General features: G+C 39.7%; 2 protein-coding genes across 2 annotated transcripts in view; both read left to right on the forward strand.

Annotated features, from left to right (window-relative positions):
- RhoGEF64C (Rho guanine nucleotide exchange factor at 64C) overlaps positions 1-21,657 on the forward strand; it is a 670,047-nt gene that overhangs the window by 241,406 nt on the left and 406,984 nt on the right. Inside the window, exon 2 of the mRNA XM_065230356.1 lies at positions 8,297-8,357. The gene's annotated coding sequence lies outside the window, so the exon portion shown is untranslated. The remainder of the gene's footprint in view (positions 1-8,296; positions 8,358-21,657) is intronic.
- Positions 14,630-15,103, forward strand: LOC135708657 (uncharacterized). Its single transcript, XM_065230759.1, has one exon. It carries the CDS (start codon positions 14,630-14,632, stop codon positions 15,101-15,103), a length of 474 nt encoding a protein of 157 aa, XP_065086831.1.

Consider the following 21,657-nt stretch of genomic DNA (forward strand, 5'->3'; position numbering starts at 1 on the left):
TGGGAAGAATCTCCTAAAAGTTCTAGGAAGAAGTTTCATGAATTTATGAGAAAAACTTCCCTTTCTGGGAAGATCTTACTGGAGTTCTGAGAAAAACTTTTCTGAAGCTCATGAAAGAACTTCCCTAAACTTTAAGTAAGTTCTGGAGAAACTTTCCTAAGACTCTTGGAAAAACTTCCCTGGAGCTATGGAAAGAGTATTTCTGAAGTTCTGAGAAGAACTTTTCTATGTTCTGGGAAGAACTTCTCTCAAGTTTTGGGTAGAACTTTTCTCAAGTTTTGGGAAGAACATCTCTGAAGTTCTGCATAAAGCATTCCTAGAGTTCTGAGAAGAACTTCTCTGTTGTTCTGAGAAGGACTTTTTTACAGTTTTGAGAAGAACATCCCTGTTGTCGTGGGAATTTGTTTCTAAAGTTTAAGGATGTACTTCTTTAAGGTTTTCTGCAGAATTTCTATAAAATTCTTGGAAGAACTTTTTCTAAATCCCTGCAATTGTGGGAAGTATTTTCCTGAACTTTAGAAAAAAAAAACTTTTCTAAGATTCTGAGAAGAACTTCTAAATAGTACTGGGAAGAAATTCCCTAAAGTTTTAGGAAGAAGTTCGATGAATTTATGAGAAAAACTTCCCCCAAGTTCTGGGAAGGTTTTACTGGAGTTCTGAGAAAAACTTTTCTAAAGTTTTTGAAAGGACTTACATAAACTTTAATTAAGTTCTGGAAAACTTTTCTAACGGCTCTTGGAAGAACTTTTCTATAGTTTTGGAAAGAACATTCCAAAATTTCATGGACAAAATTTCCTGAAGCTATGGAAAGAGTATTTCTGAAGTTCTGAAAAGATTTTTTTTATGTTCTGGGTAGAACTTCTCTCAAATTCTGGATAGAACTTTACCCTGGAGATATAGGAGGAACTTTTCTGTAGTTCTTAAAAGGACTTTTCTAAAGTTTTGAGAAAAACATCCCTTAAGTACTGGGAAGAACTTCTTTGAAGTTTTGGGAATAGCTTTTCTAGAGTTTTGGGAAGATCTTCCTTTCTGAAAATATGGGAAGATTTTTTCTTAAGTTCTGTAAAAAACTTTCCTTATGCTCTTGGAAGAACTTTCCTGTAGTTATGGAAAGAGCGTCTCGGTAGCATGTCGTAAAGCTTAATAAGTTCTGGGAAAAAACTTCAATAAAACTCTTGGAAGAACTTTCCTAGAGTTTTGGAATGAACATCCCTAAAATTCATGGAAAAGCCTCATTGAAGTTTGTTGACAAATTTTACTGAATTTCTGGAATGAAGTTCCGTGGACCTCTCGGAACAGCATTTCTGAAGTTCTGAGAAGAACTTTTTTGAAGCACTGGGAAGACTTCTCGCAAGTTCTGGATAGAATTTCCTTCAAGTTTTGCGAAGAAAATCTCTGAAATTCTGGATAAAACTTCCCTAGAGTTCTGAGAAAAACTTCTCTGTAGTTCTAAGTAGGCCTTTTCTACAGTTTTGAGAAGAACATCCTTGTAGTCGTTTGAATTTGTTTCTAAAGTTCTAGGATGTACTTCCTTCAGGTTCTCTGAAGAATTTTTATAAAGTTCTGGGAAGAGCTTCTTCTAAATCCCTGGAATTGTGGGAAGTATTTCCCTGAACTTTAGAAAAAAAACCGCTCTAATATTCTGGGAAGAACTTTTCACAAATACTGGGAAGAAATACCCTAATGTTCTAGAAACTGCCCTCAAGTTCTGGGAATATTTTACTGGAGTTCTGAGAAAAACTTTTCTAAAGTTCTTGAAACAACTTTCCTAAACTTTAAGTAAGTTCTGGAGAAACTTCCCTAAGACTCTTGGAAAAACTTCCTTGGAGCTATAGAATGAGTATTTCTAAAGTTCTGAGACGAACTTTTTATGTTCTGGGAATTACTTCTCTCAAGTTCTGGATTAACATTTTCTCAAGTTTTGGGAAGAACATCTCTGAAGTTCTGGATAAAGCTTCCCTGGAGTTCTAGGAAGAACTTTTCTGTAGTTCTTAGAAGAACTTCCCTTAGGTTCTGGAAAGAACATCCCTGAATTTGTGGTAAATTTTTACTAAAATTTCAAGAAGTACTTATTTAAGGTTCTCTGAAGAATTTCATTAAAATTCTCGGAAGAACTTCTTGTAAATCCCTGGAATTGTTGGAAGTATTTCCCTGAACTTTAGAAAAAAAAAACTTTTCTAAGAATCTGGGAAGAACTTATCAATAGTACTGGGAAGAAATTTCTTAAAGTTCTAGGAAGAAGTTCCATGAATTTATGATAAAAACTTCCCCCAAGTTCTGGGAAGATTTTACTGGAGTTCTGAGAAAATCTTTTCTAAAGTTCTTGAAAGAACTTCCCTTAACTTTAATTAAGTTATGGAGAAATTTTCCTAAGGCTCTTGGAAGAACTTTTCCATAGTTTTGGAAAGAACATTCCGAAATTTCATGCAAAAAAATCCCTGAAGCTATGGAAAGGGTATTTCCAAAGTTCTGAGAAGAACTTTTTTTTTCTGGGTAGAATTTCTCTCCAGTTCTGGATAGAACTTCCTTCAAATTTTGGGAAGAAAATCTCTGAAGTTCTAGAAAAACTTCCGTGCAGTTCCTGGAAGAACTTTTCTGTAGTTCTGAAAAAGGACTTATCAGCAGTTTTGAGAAGAGCATCCCTAATGTTCTGGGAAGAACTTCTTTGAAGTTTTGGGAATAGCTTTCGTGGAGTTTTGGGAAGATCTTCCTTTCTAGTGGAAGATTTTTCTTTTAAGTTCTGGAAAAAACTTTCCTTTTGCTCTTGGAAGACCTTTCCTGTAATTATGGAAAGAACATCTAGGTAGAATTTCGTCAAGTTTAATTAAGTTCTGGAAAAAACTTTCCTTTTGCTCTTGGAAGACCTTTCCTGTAGTTATGGAAAGAACGTCTCTAAAATTCATGGAAAAGCTTCCCTGAAGTTTGTTGAGACACTTTACTGAATTTCTTGAAAGACTTCCCAGGAGCTCTGGAAGCAGCATTTCTAAAGTTCTGAGATGAACTTTTTTGAAGCTCTGGGAAGAATTTATCTCAAGTTATGGATTGAACATCCTTCAAGTTTTGGGAAGAACATCTCCAAAGTTCTGGATAAAACTTCCCTAGATTTCTGGGAAGGACTTTTCTTCAATTTTGAGAAGAACATCCCTAAAGTTGGGGCCTCAGGAAGTGAAGGCGCAGCTACGAAGCAAAACCATGCTGGAGGTGGCTGGGTTCGATTCCTGGTCCGGTCCAGGAAGTTTCGGAGTTGGAAAATTTCTCGACTTCCCTGAGCATAGAGAATGATTGTACTTGTCATACAATTGTTCTAATGCAAAAATGGTACCTACAGGCACCGAAAGCTCTCAATTAATAATTGTCCAATAAGATTGAAATTCTAAGAAGAAGAAGAAGAAGAAGAAGAAGAATAAGGAGAATCATAAGAAGAGAATATCCTAAAGTTCTGGGAAGAACTTCTTTGCAGTTTTAGGAAGAGCTTTTCTGAAGTTTTGGGAAGAACTTCCTTGATATTCTGGGAAGAACATTCCAAAAATTCTAAGACAAATTTTCCTGGAGTCCTGGGAAAAACTTCCATTCAGTGCTGGGAAAAACTTCCCTTCAGTTCTGGGAAAAACTCACCTCAAGTTGTGGATAGTTCTGGGAATTATTATTCCCATGTTTTTTTTCCTTTATTTGTTTTCCGCTGATCTTGTACTCCATAGTGAGTATCAATAGTACTGACGCCAGGGAGGCAGCTCCCACACCTGGACCCTACATATCGACCCATCAACTCATGGATCGTGGACCAACGGCTTTATATTTCTTCAGTGATCAGAGATTGTATGCCTCAGAAAATTCCGGTGGCACCGACTGGGATTGAACCCAGGCCCTTTGGGGTGAGAGGCAGTCACGCTTACCACTACCCCACCGGCGCATCTGATTTCCCGAAGTTTATTTCATGATATTTTTCAAGCCTTCAGGTTGATCAGATTTTATTCTGAAGATCTTCAACTGTCGAGGAATTCAAATAGCGTCTCTCAGATACTAACCCATGATACCAATATGATCAGAAATTATTTCAAAAACCTAACCTGACCCTTGCAGAGATGACTTAAGTTCGTAGATTTTTCCATGAGGAAGCAGACTTTACTGAAGTTCGCAGAGTTTGCCTGAAGTTTGCCACCTTTACTGAAATTTGGATAAAGTTTTTGAAAAATGCAGGATTTTCCAGAAATTTGCAGACTTTCTAGAATAAGGTAGAATTTTCTTGAAGCTCGTAAACTTACACGAAGTTCAAAGCCTTCGGTGAAGTTCCCAGATTTTTCCTTAAATTTGCAAATTCTTCGTGAAGTAAGCTGAGCTTTCCAAAAATTTGCTGAACTTTCCTGAATTTTACAGCATTTTCTTGGAGTTCTTGAAGTTTTTCTAAACTTTTCAAAATATTCCAGTTGAAGCTCGTAGAAATTTTTCGAAGTTCGCAGAATTTTCCTGAAGCTCACCGACTTCACTGAAATTGGCTGAATACTTTTGAAGTTCGCTGAATTTCCCAGAAACCAATATGACCTAAAATTATTTCAAAAACCTACAGATGATCGGAGATTTCTGCGAAATCTTTTGAATCTTTTATCAAATTTTCAAGTTTATCAGGTATTATTCTGAAAATCTTCAACTGTCCACCAATTTCAATCAAGTTTCTCTGATTTTCATCCATGAGCATTTTCATTTTTAGACCATAGGATCTTATTTTTGAAGACCTCAGGTTGATCCAGTATTATCTTAAAGATTTTTTTTTAAGTTCGCAGACTTCCCTGCACCTTGCGGAGATTTTCTTGAGTTCGCAGATTTTTCCATGAGTAAGCAGACTTAACTGAATTTCACAGAGTTCTTAATGAAGATCGCCGCCTTTACTGAAATTTGAAGATTATTTTTTTTAATTTGCAGGATTTTCCAGAAATTCGCAGACTTTCTTGAATTAATTAGAATTTTCTTGAAGCTCGTAGGCTTACACGAAGTTCAAAGACTTCCGTGAAGTTCCCATATTTTTCCTTTAATATGCAAATTTTTCGTGAAGTTTGCAAAATATTCCAAAAGTGTGCTGAAATTTCCTGAAATTCACAGAATTTTCTCAGAGTTCTTGAAGTTCATTCCAGTAGAAATTTCGTAGAAATTTTTCGAAGTTCGCATAATTTTTCTGAAGCTCACCGATTTCACTGAAATTGGCTGAATACTTTTGAAGTTCGCTGAATTTCCCAGAAACCAATATGACCTGAAATTATTTCAAAAACCTAAAGATGATCAAAGATTTCTTCAAAATCCTTTGAATCTTTTATCAAATTTTCAAGTTCAAGTTTTATTCTGACGATCTTCAACTGTCCACCAATTTCAATCAAGTTTATCTGATTTTCACCCATGATACTACGATGATCAGACATTATTTCAAAATCAAATAGATGATCATTTTTAAGTTGATCCAGTATTATCTTAAAGATTTTTTTTAAGTTTGCAGACTTCCCTGCACCTTGCGGAGATTTCCTTGAGTTCAAATATTTTTCCACGAGGAAGCAGACTTTACTGAAGTTCGCAGAATTTTTAATGAAGTTCATCGCCTTTACTGAAATTTAGATAATTTCTTTTTGAAGTTTGCATTTTTTTTTCAAAAAATTCAGACTTTCTAGAATTATGTTTAATTTTTCTGAAGTTCATAGACTTACACGAAGCCCAAAGACTTCCGTGAAGTTCCCAGATTTTTCCTGAAATTTGCAAATTCTTCGTGAAGTTTGCTGAACTTTCCAAAAATTTGCTTTAATTCACAGAATTTTCTTGGAGCTCTTGAAGTTTATCTAAACTTTTCAAAACATTCCAGTTGAAAGTCGTTGAAATTTTCTGATGTTCGCAGAATTTTCCTGAAGCTCACCAACTTCACTTAAATTGGCTGAATACTTTCGAAGTTCGCTGAATTTCCCAGAAGCCAATATGACCAGAAATTATTTCAAAAACCTACAGATGATCCGAGATTTTTTTGAAATCCTCCGAATCTTTTATCAAGCTTTCAAGTTTATCAGGTATTATTCTGAAGATCTTCAACTGTCCACCAATTTCAATCAAGTTTTACTGATTTCCACCCAGGATACTACGATGATCAGAAATTATTTCAAAATTCAACAGATGATCATTTTTAGACCAGTATTATCCTAAAGAACTTCACTGTGCCTTGCAGAGATTTCTTTGAATTCGCAGATTTTTCCATGAGGAAGCTGATTTCCTGAAATTCGCAGAATTTTCAATGAAGTTCGCCGCATTTACTGAAATTTGAGGATTTTTTTTTAAGTTTGCAGAATTTTCCAAAAATTTGCAGACTTTCTAGAATATTCAAAGACTTTCGTGAAGTTCCCAGATTTTTCCTGAAATTTGAAAATTTTTCGTGAAGTTTACAGAATTTTCCAAAAATTTGCTAAACTTTCCTTAAATGTACAGAATTTTCTTCGAGCTCTTGAAGTTTTTCCAAACTTCTCAAAACATTCCAGTTGAAAGTCGTTGAAATTTTCTGATGTGCGCAGTATTTTCCTGAAGCTCACCGACTTCACTGAAATTGGATAAATACTTTGAAGTTCAATGAATTTCCTAGAAAATCACGGACTTCACATAGGATCGCAAATTAGATCTTCGGGAAATCAAAAGAATTAAAAAAAAAAATGACATTTTTTGGTATATTCATTATTTTTAAAAGAGTATTTTGGAGCAGTTCCATTTATTAATTTTGGGAGAGTTCGAGAAGCTACGAGCATTATTAACTAATTTGAGAGTTTCGGGAATTTTCCAAAAAATTCAGGAAGATTGCGTAAATGTATATCACGAACATTTATGGAATTATAGAGAAGTTCCGAGAACCAGCTCTTAATTAACCATGACAGTACTACCCTAAATATGATGACTGACAATCAAAACACATGAATGAGCAGTTCCACGTCAAATGACGAATCGATCTGATGCGACCTTCTGCGACCTTTCCATGAAGCTTTGCATAATTGTTCGTAATGGTCAATCATTTACATTTGAGCTAATATTCGGCCATACGAAATTTTTCAACAATTCATAACTCGAAAATGTCACTTCCAATCGAAATGACGTCTGAGAGGAAGTTATAGGAAAAAAAAATAAAAAATAAACCAGGAAACATGTATACGGTACTAAACAATCAAAGTAACTTTCGATTAAAATAAAAAAGTGTTTTAAACTTAAATAACAAAAAAATAAGCTCTTAAATATTTTTTTTAATATTCTTCACCACAAATGTTAGGAAAAATCCTGCGCTCGAGCTCTGCCTGCCCCACATCGTCACACCATTTCAAGTGCTTTTCGTTCAATAGGGAGTAGAAGCCGGTGACTTAGACGCCACTCTTAGAATCCATCCAACCGATGGGGTCTGTTTTCTGTAGGACCCAAAAAGTTTCACCTGACTTATCATCAGTTTCTCATTTTCGAACGACTTAGTTTCGAAATATATAGACACCATCAATTCGAACCACATCCCATTTCTTCAAAGCCGTAATGCTTTCCATTGTGAAGCGAAAATTCCCATCCCAACAATCACAGTCAGTGCTCCACTAAGAAAGTCAAGTTGGTGGCCTTAAAGCCTTCCCATCATTACGCAATTCACGACACTGCTCTCTTGGAAAAATGGCACTTCTGGCGGAACAGGGAGACGACGGGGGATAGAAACCAGCCTGGTGAGTCGCGCTAAATGGGCGCTAATTATACTGCGGGGTGCTGAAGAGCCCGAGCTCAAACGACACAGTCTTTTCGTCAAATCGTTCTATGTGATGTGATGGGCTGGTGTTGGTGGAAATGTAGAGTGAAAGAGGTTTGAAATTGTAGGGTTTTAATAGCCGCAAATTTTCGCACAACCTTGCTGCTGTCGGTGATGTAAGTGGCTCCGATTATTTCCCATCGGTGGTTACCTGTTGCTGCGGCTTCAATTTCACGAAATAGACCTAATTCAAACTAGGCCGATATGCAACACGCCTCTTTGATGTTACTGTTGTCGGAAAAAGCACATCAAACTAGCCACAAAATAGCTGAGCTGCACTCAAGGTCACCACACCCACGCCCAGCTACAAGGGAATTTCATTAAAAGGTAAATGTTTCGCATTTCACCCGACAACTAGAACACGAGCCATGCAACAGGGGTTAATTGTCTGGTTCGAAATTAATTTCCATATTTTTTTTTTCAGTGCTTAAAATTTCATCGGGAAAACCCAATCGACACAAAACGATGTAACGCGATTAACAGCCATGTTTTTTTGATTTTTTTCATTTTCAGGCACCCAACTGGATTGGCCTCCGATGGTGATTGGCGCATGTTTCCGTTAATGGGATAAGAGGTATTTAATAAACCCAATTAATCTGGCTTTTATTGAGTCGGGAACGTGTCCTTGAAAATTTCTGCCATTACAGGTTGGCTCAAGTTTAAATAACATGCATGCTTTTAACTCAATTAAGATGAAAATTCTATTTTTGCGATGATTGATTGAGTTAAAAGCATTTTTGAATCGTCAAAACATTCAAGTCACCTGTTTCATAGGAATCCTCGAAAATCGAGATTAATACTAACCCAAACGATACCGTTTTGAAATCGAGATCATCTCGAAACGTGCGAAACTTGTTTCAACTTAACACGACCATGGGATCGTGTGTGTCGTGATGGACATGAAAATGCCCAATCGCAGTCAGTTGGAAACTGGGTCATTCGCAAACGGGGGGAGCGAACGGCTCGCAAGAATGCGTTCATTTTTCATCACTTCTAGCCGGTCAGCAGCATCGGTCAACATCAAGTCACGATCCTTGGAGGCTTGCATGACCTAAAGGACTACAGCATATTGCTAGTTTGATCGATTGTGGCCTTCACAGTTTTGCCAACAAATGAGTTAAACGCAAAACAAATTACATATACATCAAATTGATTTCTTACATCCTCTGCATTTTTTTTTAAATTACACATGCAACGAATTGTACCGTACAAGCAACTTTTCCAGTACACATATTTACATAAAACACCAGCACGAGATGATTTTCTTGTCACAGAGAACTTAAGAAAACAAAGATGGTAAGGAAAAAATTAGTCCGATTTGGTTCGAACTTTTCTTCGAATACCACTCATCATATTTTGGACACTCTGTTGGCTAACCTGAGCTGCCGTTTTGTTCCACCATCTCTTCATCTCTGTCGCATGCCGAGTCACCTTTCTGCTCTCCTTTAACTTTTGTTTGTGTTAAAGATGAAGCGACTGAAGACTCCAGCAAGCCATGAATTAGTTGCTAAGAGCGTCTGTAATTGGTTTCAATAAAATTTTCATTCTGTTCTTGACCGTCGATGAAACAAGTTCATTTCATTCTTCGGTCCGACCTACGACATATTCCCATAGATTATGGGTAGGGACAGTGGAAATTCGCGGTCAAAATTCCAAAATTTCGCGGTCGATAAATGAGAAAAAGTGGAAATTTCGCGGCAATTTCGCGGTTGATTTTTTTCTTTCAATATACCGTAGAAAAGTGAAATTTTCTTTGCTAAAACAACCAATGAGTCTTTATTGAACTAAAATACAGTTATTCAACGGTACATTTTATGCTTTCTTTGCATTAATAACCACAAGTACATGATTTGTCAAATTATCTTCGGTCATATTCTGTCGTCTACAAGTATTAATTAAATTGTACTGACTTACGCTCCGTTCTGCATCAACCGAGTTTCCAGGGATTGACAGGTACTTTATCGCTATTCTGAAAAGCTCAGGAAAACGATTACGATTCAAAAACCAAAACGTCAATGGTTTCACACTGTCACATATTTCCAGTACTGCTTGCTTGTATGCTGTCAGTTCATCTTGCAAGGTCAATTTTCTGGTTGTGCACTCTGGAATCCCGTCGTACAGGTTATCAATAGACAAAAACTTCGCTTGATGGGGATCCAGTAGTCGAACCGCCCGAAGAAACTTCAAACCAGGTTGACAGAATCGCGTTGTGGCTGTGGGTGTGTGATAGTACTGTTTCATCTTATTCGATGCATCTGCAAAGGCTTCCCGCTGCCATCGAGGTACAGACTTTTCTTCAGATTTGTCTGAAAATACTGTAAGAAAAAAATGATCAGTGGATTTTTTTGAAAAAGTACTCCATTAATGTACCTGCTAGCAAGTCCATGATTTTATTGTACGCTAAATGTATCAGAACATGGCGGCTTTCAAACCAGGTCAAAAGCTCAACCAATTTGGTCGTACTTTTGTGGATGAACAGTATTTTCTCTCTCAGTTTTCGGTCCTGAAGCAATTCATGTAGCTCATTCAACGCATTTGTTGCTGCTGATATTGCAAGTTCGTTGCCGATGAAATTTTGGTAGTGATTCACATACTCAGCATGGTAGGCGACAGCATTTAGCCAACTATTCCATCTCATAATGACTGGAACGGGAGGTAACGGTACTTTGTCCTTCTCAACCCCGGTAAGTTCAGCCATCAACTCCTTAAAACGTTGCTTTCTCGAGGCAGAATGAGTAAAAATGGACTTGAAGCATGCCACTAAACGATCAACGCTAGGGAACTTCTTCCTCACACTTCACCGATCAACCCCAAAATATGTGCATTGCACGTCATGTGAATGTAACACGGAAGTAGTCCTTTTAGATTCTCGAAAGCTTTAGTCATGTAAGTGGCGTTATCCGTCACAAAGGCTGTAACAGCATCAAAATTAACACCATATTTAGCCAATGTTTTTATTATACTTTGGGACACAGTTGTAGCATTGACATGTTCCAAGTAAATAATATCAGCTGTTACAGCTTCCATCTTCTCCTGTTCAGAGGTCGTAACAGGAAGAACAAATATTACATGTAGAACAAAACGATCCTGTGAATCACTGGCTTCATCTGTTATGATTGCAATCGAGGTTGAGGTTTTAACTCTAGCTTCAAGTTCTTTTTGGTTCTGATCGAATACCTTTGGAAGGTATTCCTTTCGGAGGTGGGATAAATTTGGTAGTTGTCCCAGATTTTTAACACTCGATTGGAGATACTCACGCAGTTTAGGATGGTCCAATTTATGTAACGGTACATTCGCGGCACAGAAAGCCTCTACCAACTCGAAGTGTGCCACGTTTTGCGCATCTCTGGAGATCTTTTGACGCTGAAATGCTCCGACAATACTCGCTTGTTTTTTTTTTTCTTTTTGCGCAGCCTCGTCCTGCTGCAATTTTAACTTTTGCAAGTGCTGTTGTGATTTCAGGTGCTTGTCGATTGAGTTTTTCCTCGAGTTGTCCAGGGTCACGTTGCAGCAGGAACAAAACAGTTGTCCGGCATCCGCATGTAAAACTCCCTGCGGGTATTGTTTAACACGGTCATGGCACGATAAGTTCACAGCTTTCTTCATGATTCTATCACAACACGTCGAAACGCAATCACAAATTCACTTTGTATCAATTGTTTCCGGACAAAATAGTGCGATAAACAGCGAGCTCAGCACGGAGCGGAATTTCCTAAGCAGAGCTTTTTGACGTTTAATGACGCACACATGAAAAAATGCAAGAAGGAGGGAAAAAATAGTGAGAAAACTACGAAATCATGCATCCCCGTGTGCTAGATAGAGAAGGACAATCAAACGTCAAAAAGGGGGATTGGCACGTCGAAAGAAGGAAACCCCATGGGTATTGCATGCAAGTCGCATGAAAACAAAACGAAATATTTCAAAATCGACATGCAGTGTTAGTTTTTTTCATGAATTTCGCGGCATTTCGCGGGTTTTTCTAAATTTCGCGGACGATGCCAAATTTCGCGGAATTCGCGGCTTCCGCGAAATCGCGAATTTCCACTGTCCCTAGTTATGGGCCTTTGTGAAGAAAATTCAAGAAGCTGTCGCAAGCGAAATTTTTTTTCACGTTCCCGGTATGGACGGAAGCAAGTTCGGTCTGGAAAAGCTGAAGAGTGGCTGATACGAATGTTTGCAATTCAAGGTGGAAATGCTGTTGGTAAGAGAAAATCTCCTGGAAGCACGTTACGGAGGCCGCCCCTGAACCTCTAATGAACGCGTGGAGATGCCAACGTACGGGCCACCATCGTTTTGCTCGTAGACGACAGTCAGCACCCACTGATCCGGAACTGCAAGACTGCCATCGAGACCTGGAACGAGTTTAATAAGCATCACCAGAAGACGACGATGTCCACTCGTGTCTCGTACCTGAAAAAGCTGTGCAAAGCTGAGTACAACGACGACGGGGACATGGAAGGCCATCTTTTCCGGATGGAACAACTTTTCACAAGCCTCGCAAACGCGGGCCAGGATCTCGAATCCAGCCTGAAAGTGGGGATGATATTGAAGAGTATGCCTGACTCTTTCGATACCCTCACTACTGCGTTTGAAAGCCGTTCACCATGGAACTGGTGAAACATAAATTGGTGTATGAAGCACAGAAGCGTGGGGAGTCCATTCTGCGTGCTGGTGGCGAAAAGAAGGTAGTGTGCCACAACTGTCATAAACCCGGACACATGAAGCGAGAATGCTCAGCGGCAAGAGCTGGTGACGGAAGAGCAAGCAGCAATTCGAAGCCGAAGAAAAGTCAAGGTTCAAAAGCGAAGATTGGCAAGGCGAACCCGTGGCTACTATGACCGAAAATAAATCGAAGGTGTGGATCGTCGATTCTGGAGCAACGTCCCACATGAGCTGCAATCGTCCGTTTTTCGATGAGCTGAAGCCAAGCTCGGGGATTTCCATCACGCTGGCCGATGGAAACGAGACGTGGGTAAAAGGCATCGCATCTGGCCGCTTGTTTTGCCAAAACGAGGAAGGAGAACAGCAAGAAGTTATCCTGTCCGACGTGTACTACGTTCCGAAATTGGAATCGAACCTGATTTCTGTTGGAAGACTGGTTTCCAAGGGAGCAGAGGTTGTTTTCTCTGGTTGCCGTGGTTGCGTGATCCAACGTAACGGAGTCGTAGCAGCCGTAGCGAAGAAAATTGGTGGGATGTACCAGTTGAAGTTTGCGGAAGAGCGCGGTATGACTGCATCCACCATTGGCGTCGGAAGTTAGGTCATCGTGATCCCGAAGCAATTCAGCGAGCTGTGCATGAGAATTTGGCGACGGGCGTGACCATCCACAAGTGTGAAGTGTTCAAGACATGTGCGTGCTGTGTCGAAGGCAAGCTAACTCGACTACCGTTCCCAAGAAAACTTGATCGACAATCAGCAATGATCCTGGATATAGTGCACACGGATATCTGCGGTCCAATGAGCTCGCTATCGCCTGGCGGTGCACGATATTTCCTTACGATGATAGACGATTTCAGTCGATACACCATGGCGTATTTCCTCAAAAGAAAGTCGGAAGCTGCGGAAATAATAGAGGATTGAAATTGAGGAGAAAATTGAGTATGGTGTACAATCGATTCGGAAGAAATCCAACGGTTATTCGCTCGGACCAGGGAGGCGAATATAAATTGAAGCTTTTGGGACGATTCTACAGGGAGAATGGAATCCCCAGTAACAATTTTGGTTTTATTAGGGTTCTGAAGACCATGATTTAGACTTGTAGCATGCTTTAAAACCTCGATAAAACTTGAAATATTACTTGGAATAGCGCCCCAGTATACGGCGGGATATGCACCGGAGCAAAACCGAGTCGCGGAGACCGGTCGATTGTCGAAATGGCTAGGTGCGTGCTGATCAACGCAAAGATGGGCTACCAGTTCTGGGCGGAAGCGGTCAACACGGCCGTGCCCCTGCAGAATATACTTCCGTCACGGTCCATCGAGAAAAAAATCTTTCGAGCATTGGTTTGGGATGAAACCGGATTACGGACGATTGCATATTTTTGGTTTCACTGCGTTCGTTCACGTTCCTGCTGAGAAGCGAAGCAAACTGGCACCGAAGGTGGAGAAGTTTACATTCGTCGGTTACTCCGAGTGTCACAAGACGTTCCGGTTCATCGATAAAGCAACGAAGAAGGTCGTAGTCAGCCGTGATGTTCGATTCGTTGAAATGGAGGATGATATTGAAAACGAGGGTTCATCGTCACCGAGTATTGTGGAATACGAGTCTGAAGTATCGCAGGAAACTCCAGAAAAGGAAGAAGAATCCGATGATGACGAGTCGGTTCAGGAGGAGTGTGAGTCAGATACCTCGTCCTATGACTCAACATGTGACGGCATCGATGGGGGCAACGAATACAAAAGCGATACGGCAGCTGTGGAAAAGCCACTCCGGCGTTCGATCAGAGATACGAGGGGACAGATACCGGTTCCAGAAACCACTGGAATGGCATGCAGGCTTGTGGCGGAACCAAGGACAAGGCAGGTAACATTTAGGACACTGCTGACGATTGCCAGTGAACGAAACATGCTGGTGAATCATGCGGACGTCAAGACCGCCTATCTCCACGGCGATCTGGACGAAACGATTTTCATGCGGCAACCGCCAGGCTACGAAGCTGGTGCTGTGGATGCGGTATGTCTGTTGCAGAAAATCTTGTACGGCCTCAAACAAGCGGGAAATGTTTGGAACAAGAAACTGGACGGCGTATTAAAGCATCTTGGTTTCACACAGTCAGCAAATGATCCATGTGTGTAAGTGCGACGTCGAGGCCAGCAATACACGTATTCAGTCATCTACGTGGACGATATGGTCATCGCTTGGCACACCGAAGAGGAGTACAGCGAGTTCATCGCAGCCCTTAACCGTAGCTTTACGGTAACATCGTTGGGAGACATCCGCTATTTCCTGGGCATCCAGGTGCGACGCAACGAGAAGGAGTTTTCTCTCAACCAGCGGACTTACATCCAGAAGCTGTTGGACGCAAAGTCATCGAAGATTCCTTTGGACCCTGGCCACCTGCAACAAAAGGAGGAGAACGAGCGACTGCCGAACAATCACCAGTACTCAAGATTGGTTGGTGGTTTGTTGTACGTGGCAGTAAACACTCGACCGGACATCGCGGTCAGCGTATCGATTCTTGGAAGATCGGTGAGCTGCCCATCACAAGCGGATTGGATGGAAGCGAAACGGATACTTCAATACCTCAAGTTCACCAACGACCACGAACTTGTACTTGGATCAGGAGGAGCTATCATGGAGGCTTACGTCGACGCTGACTGATGTGAAGACCCGGAAGTCTCGAATTCTGGATTTCTGGTAATGTTTGGTGGTGGTCCAATCTACTGGATTGACCAACCGTTGCAAGATTTCTCCGTAGTCATGACGAAACCGATCCAAATTCACGAGGACAACCAGCCGTGCATCAAGCAATTGGAATCAGGAAAAATCAACAACCGATGAAGGAGGAGGGCAAGATCTCGGTGCAATATTGCCCAACCGATAGCATAGTGGCGAATACCGTCGAGGAGGAGTGTTGAAGATGAAGCGGCTGAAGACTCCAGCAAGCCATGAATTAGTTGCTAAGAGCGTGTTTAATTGGTTTCAATTCTGTTATTGACCGTCGATGAAACAAGTTCATTTCATTCTTTGGTCCGACCTACGGCATATTCTCATAGTTTGACAATTGCCCAATATTTCACAATTGGGCGGAATTGAGGGCAGTAGGGTGGATTGATGTCCTTTTTGAATAAATCTATCCCATTGCCTCGATACCACTGTAGGATAGATAGCTTGCCAAATCATGCCAAAACTCTACAGGTCCATTGTAGGCCTTAATGTACGGAAGAATACGTTTTTCCAATTTCAACGTATCTTAAAAAATCTTCACAAATCGTAAAATATCTTCAAAATGACTACGGGAATCAACATGTCATAGCAAAATTTCAAGTGGTTTCAAAATGATGGCATGGCATCCCTCAATAGAGCAAAGAGAGAGAAAGATGGCTTGGTCTGCTAAATTGCCAGAGTCTCCCGATGAATGGAAACGATTAATATTTTCAATCTTCAAAAGCTCTACTACATACCTACATAGACAACTATCTTCAATCGCACCGCTGGGTGTCGATCTAAATTGTGCTAATTACGCCCACTGGAACTGTAAGGAAGGGAAGACATCAATACCAGGAAAGGGGAGATTTTAAATGGCTTGATTGATGTGGCTTGGGAAGGTTATGAAGATGATTGACTAATCGACTAAATGCTGGTGATTTTATGGTATCAGCTTGGCCAAATAAATTTCCTAACATCAGCAGTTTGTTTGTTAGAACTTGAACAGAGTGTGCCACTAGAAATATAATACCGTCGACCTCCGCTAAACTGAAAGGTACCTCATCCATATTACGGAGGTTTTTTTTAATTTGCACTTCTAGTAACCCTATCAGTATCAGAAATGCACCCCTCATAACTGAGAATGTTGTTTTTAGGCATATTAGCCATATTTATGGGCATACCACTACATGCAGATGACATTTGCGTAATGACCCATCTGTCACCGCAGGAGATTTCGCAGCTCTTTGTTTTTCGCACCCGGCACCAGGTAATTGCTGTAAGTATTAATCCTCTCATGAACCTCGGCGGACTTCGAATGCAAGTATCTCACAGTGATTAACGAACTAACGAATGAACGAACGAACGAACAAAATAAAAAAAAAAACACAACAACTTTTGAACAACGATAATAAAGCAGATAACAAATGTTCGACTGCATGTTTCGAGCACACGCCGAGTCCCCAACTGTGGTTGCTGTAGTTCGATGTATGTATTTTTTGTTTTTTTTTTTCACCCGATGTAGGTTTGTAATTATCGCTTTAATTAAAGCTTCACTGCCATTGCATTGTGCTGCCACTGTCTGCCTGTCTGTAGATGCTGGTGACATTATTCCAGTGAGCGTTTTTCGTTTTTTCATTAATTCAATAATCAACCACAGTGATCGAGCTCATGGAGCAGATGATATGCTTTGCCGGTTGAGGGGGGGGGGGGGTGAGGGAAGGTTTAAAACTGTAATCGACTAGTGGGTGTGTAACATGATACAGTAAAATTAATCTGCGGAGAGTAATTGCAGAATGTGTTTTATTTTTTCATTAATGTTGTCACATGAGAAATGAAAGTCCTCGAAAAAGAGGTTGTCGTGTCGATTTCATGTTCGGAGAATATCAGCACAAACAAACAACTAATGTCGTATGGATGTGTTTGTGCAAGTTACCAAATTTGTGAAGTCATTGATTGCGATGGCACAAACCACAGCTTAATTAGACATATGGTATGATACATAAACAAGAATTCAGTATTGGTAATTATTTTTTCCTTGATTTATATGGATCTTCTTCTTCTTATTCGCATTTCAAGCTTATTGCTTAGTGCATATTAGCTTATTGCGTGCTCTCAACTTAGTGTTCTAAATGCACTACCACAGTTATTAATTGAGAGCTTTCGATGCCAATACCAATGCATGAATTTGTATATTGCGTGGCAAGCACAATGATACTCTATGTCCAGGGAAGTCGAGAAAATTTCCAACCCGAAAGATTCCCTCGACTGGACCGGGAATCGAACCCGCCACCTCCGGCTTGGTAATACCGTGTCTTTACTGACTAGGCTATGAGGCCCCTATTTATATGGATATGGCTATGAATTTTTATGGAAATTATGAGGAGCATTTAAAATAATTAATGGCAATTTTTTTCATTTTTTTCAATCTCTTTCAATTAATTTCAATCCCTTGAATTGTTTTCCGTCGATCTTGCTTTCTATACTGAGTAGCGATACTACCGACGCCAGGGAGGCAGCTCCAAAGCGTGGCTCTACCTATCGACTCATCAACTCATAGACCGGGGACCAACGGCTTTACTTCCCTTCCGAAGGAAAGCGTGATCAGAGATTTCATTCCTCAGAAAATCCCGCCGGCACCGACTGGGATTGAACCCAAGCCTTTTGGGGCGAGAGGCGCTGCTGTCCCTATTGGTCATTGGTAGAAAGTATTATTGGACACTATTCCAGGGAATAGTTGCAAGTAACTCCTTGAACGCTATGATTTTTTCAACTGCATTAAATAAAATAGAGTAGCCACAACAACACTCGGATGCAGTACAACCGGAAGTGGACAATTTATAAAAGTTAGCCTGAAACGTTACTTTTAAACATAGAGGATGACGGGGAAGACGGTCTCTCTTTGGATTATTGAAACAGTCAACTCTTGAGAAAAAAGTATATACATGATGTATAGTTCTTTGCTATAGTATTTATAGATAAAGTTCAAAAAACATTTTAGCTTGATGACAGGTGAAACGACCAAATGCACTATAGAAAAAAATATTATGCATGGCGGTGGCGGTGAAACATCAGGCTTTTTTGAAAACATTTGTAGATCTGTTATCAAAATGAATTCATTATGCGGGGGCCCCGGGGAAGATCTGGAATATCTGTAAATGTGGTAAAATCTTGAAACTACATAGGTTCTGACTTTCTACGAAGTTTCTGCTTCCCGCAATGTTGGTAAGATGATCAAGACTTGGTAATGGTGGACAGGTAAATTTTGAAATCTTACACTACGCGGCACTAGGGTACATGCAAAGTTCCTGTACCTATAAGCAATATCTTGATATTCAGACCATCTGGGAAGTTGCTGTTTTTGGTAAACTTGCTCAAGTGATCAACGATTTTTGGATTTTGGACAAATTAGTTCACAATTATCTCACTGCGTAACGCAAGTATGAATGTGAACTTTCAGTATGTGCTGTATCTTCAAAGTCGAACCATCTAGAAAGTTGCCGTCTTGGGCTAAGTTGGTCAGGTGACTGAAGTTTTCATGATTATATTCATTCAAGCCCACTAATCTGTCTCCCATCCAGAAGGTTTCAATCACCTGATAAAATTTTCCAAAAACAACGAATTTGATTTCTTTGATTTTTTTTTTAAATTAATAGATGTTTTGCTTTGGCATCTTCTTAGATGATCAGGACATTAACGTAAAGTCCACATGCACATTTGCGCCGTGTTGTGAGAGAGTTTTGAACTAACCCCCTCACAATTTAAAAGAACTTTATGAGCTCTTCAACTTTCCCGAAGACGGAAACTTCCTAGTCAAGATCTCAAGTCATATTGTATACAAGAAATGTACTTGCACATTAGCGGCGCATAGTGATAAAATTCAGAACTACTGTTCTCTAACCAATCCATCTTGACCAACTGTACAACTTTGCTGAAGACAGTAATCTTCTATATGGCTAAGACCCAACAAACATTGGAAGCAGAATAAGAGCTTATTCCTGCAAAAATGTACTTCTACAGCTAAGAAATGGCTTATTCAGCCTTTAATCAGCACAAATTGTTTATTGGGGATGATGTGCTATTCCGTGTGCCGTCTTAACCCATCGTTATATTCGGAATCATACACAGAAAAAAGTCTCCCCTTGATTTTTTTAGCTTTTATAGATGGCAGTTAGTTTTGTGTTCAAATCTGGTTAAGATGTCATACTTAATTATCTTATAGATAAATCATCCAGTTAAAAATGTTGTAGGGGTAAGAGGTGAGACCAGCATCATTCTCATAAAAATCGAAATTGTTTGCAAGCAAGCAAATTTCTACGATATTGCGCTTAAATTTACATAAAATATTGTGTAAATTTTTGACAAATCTAGCGTTACCAGGTAAGGTTTACTTTATTAAGGAGGCTTTCAGCCCGAGGCTGGTTCATCTCCGGATAGCTAGCGTTAACAATGTGTGCAATAGATATCACAGAAAATTTCAAAAAATTTAGTTAATTTGAAACTTGCAACTGATGAAGTGGCTCCCCCTGAAAATTTGAAACATCCGAAACAGTGACTTGAAAGAGGTGGAAAAGTTCACGAAAAGTAACTATGGCTTGCTTTTGACATGCTGAAATTTTTTGAACTGTCACAAATCTGACAGAACTTATTGGAATAACATTTCGAAGAGAAATTGTATTGTTTTCGAGATCTTGAACTTAAATGAACCTCTTTCCTTTGTACAAAACACATGTTACCATTTCATTGCAAAATCACTTATCGATTTCAAATTAATCTGTATTCCTGAAAAAACTTGTTTTGAACAAAAGAGCATAATTTATGTTTATAGTAATACCTTAAAAAGTGCGGTAATATAAGGCTTTGTGAATCGAATCCGCGTGAATCGAACAAATAGTATGCGATGTTTGACATAATTGGTTCCTGATCCTGACCATATAGAATGTTTTTGCCTTCAGTACTTTTGGTTGGTGCACAGTTCCGTGCATCAAGTACTTTTGGTTGGTGCTCAGAATTTGCTCACTATGCTGCACTAGTGTGCAAGTGAATGTCCTGAATATTCTATATTTTGAGCTCCTGGCCATACAAAAGGTTTATGTCGTGCAAATTTGTTCAGTGGGTCAAGAAAATTTGGTTGATGGACAGAATGTGCTATACATCTTCCTGATCAATAAATTAGTAGAGTAAAAACGCATCCACAATTCAATATACAAATATTACCGTTATCCTACATTTTCCTTCAGGCGTTTCTTTCTATCTCTTTTTAATACACTGGATTTAAGGAAAAGTCAATTGTACCGCGGAAAATACTGAAGCCGTTATCGGCTGTATAAACTCTGTAAACCTTATGAAATAAACTCAGTCTTGTTCAAGCTCGACTCTGACTTCAATACGATTCCCTCTGGGAAGACCGTAAACTGAAGAAAGCCATCTACGGTCTGTAGACCATCCAGTAGAAATCACTAAAGCCTAAATCTTGAACATCCGCCGTGTGTATGCACCTCGTAACAATACAGGATCTCATAGGGTCTCATAAGAAGTTTAGAGTTTTCTCACCACGTGGTGCTAGTGTACAAGTGACTCGGCAAATTTGTTCAGTAGTTCAAGGAGTTTCTTTCGGTGAACAGAAGTTCTGAATTTTGTCACTTCGCTCCTGAATATGCTACATCTAGGGATCTTTGCCATGTAAATTATTCTTGACCTACTGATCAAATTTGCCTAAGACAGAAATCTACAATGCCTGGGTCCCAAGATATATTCACTAGCACACTTGTGTTGCGCAGAGGGATAATTATTTTCCCTCCACCACTCAAAAGGCCTTGACATACCGAACAACTTTGTCGAAGACTGTAGCCTTCTATATGGCCTGGATCCTAAGATATCACATATTCAGAAAATTCACTTGCACACTAGTGCCACGTAGTGAGACAATTCTGAACTAATGTCCACCAACCAAAGTCCTTGACCAACTGAAAAAAATCTGGTAAACTTCTTCATGGCCTGGATCCCAAGATATAGAATATTCAGGAAAATAACTTGCGCCAAATAGTGCAAATATTCAGAACTTCTGTGTGCCAACCAAAAGTGCTTCACCTACTGAACAAGACTGTAACCATTTATATGTCAAGGATTCCAAGATATAGCATATTGAGGAAATTCATTTCCACACTAGCGCCACGTAGTGAAAACATTCTGTACTTCTGTCCACCAACCAAAAGCGCTTGGTCTACTGAACAAATTGTCCGAAGACTGTAACCTTCTATATGACCAGGATCACGAGAAATTCGGAGAAAAAATGGACAGCCCACATGTGTTGTACAAAGTACAACGGGCGAGTGCTCGTGTTACAAAAGTTGACGCGAGTACTGAAAGGTTAACATTCTGAGACTTGAAAATTCTCAAATTTCATGGGCTTGAATTCTATGTTTAGATTCTGAGGTCTGAAAGTGTTTGAATACACTTACTCGGTCCTTTTGTTTCGCGGTATTATCCGTACCTCGATGATCCCTTTA

This window comes from Ochlerotatus camptorhynchus, unplaced genomic scaffold (assembly GCF_037179485.1).
Source record: "Ochlerotatus camptorhynchus isolate MF236.1 unplaced genomic scaffold, CSIRO-AGI_Acam_v1.1 ptg000330l, whole genome shotgun sequence".
In the NCBI taxonomy this organism is placed as follows: Eukaryota; Metazoa; Arthropoda; class Insecta; order Diptera; family Culicidae; genus Ochlerotatus; species Ochlerotatus camptorhynchus.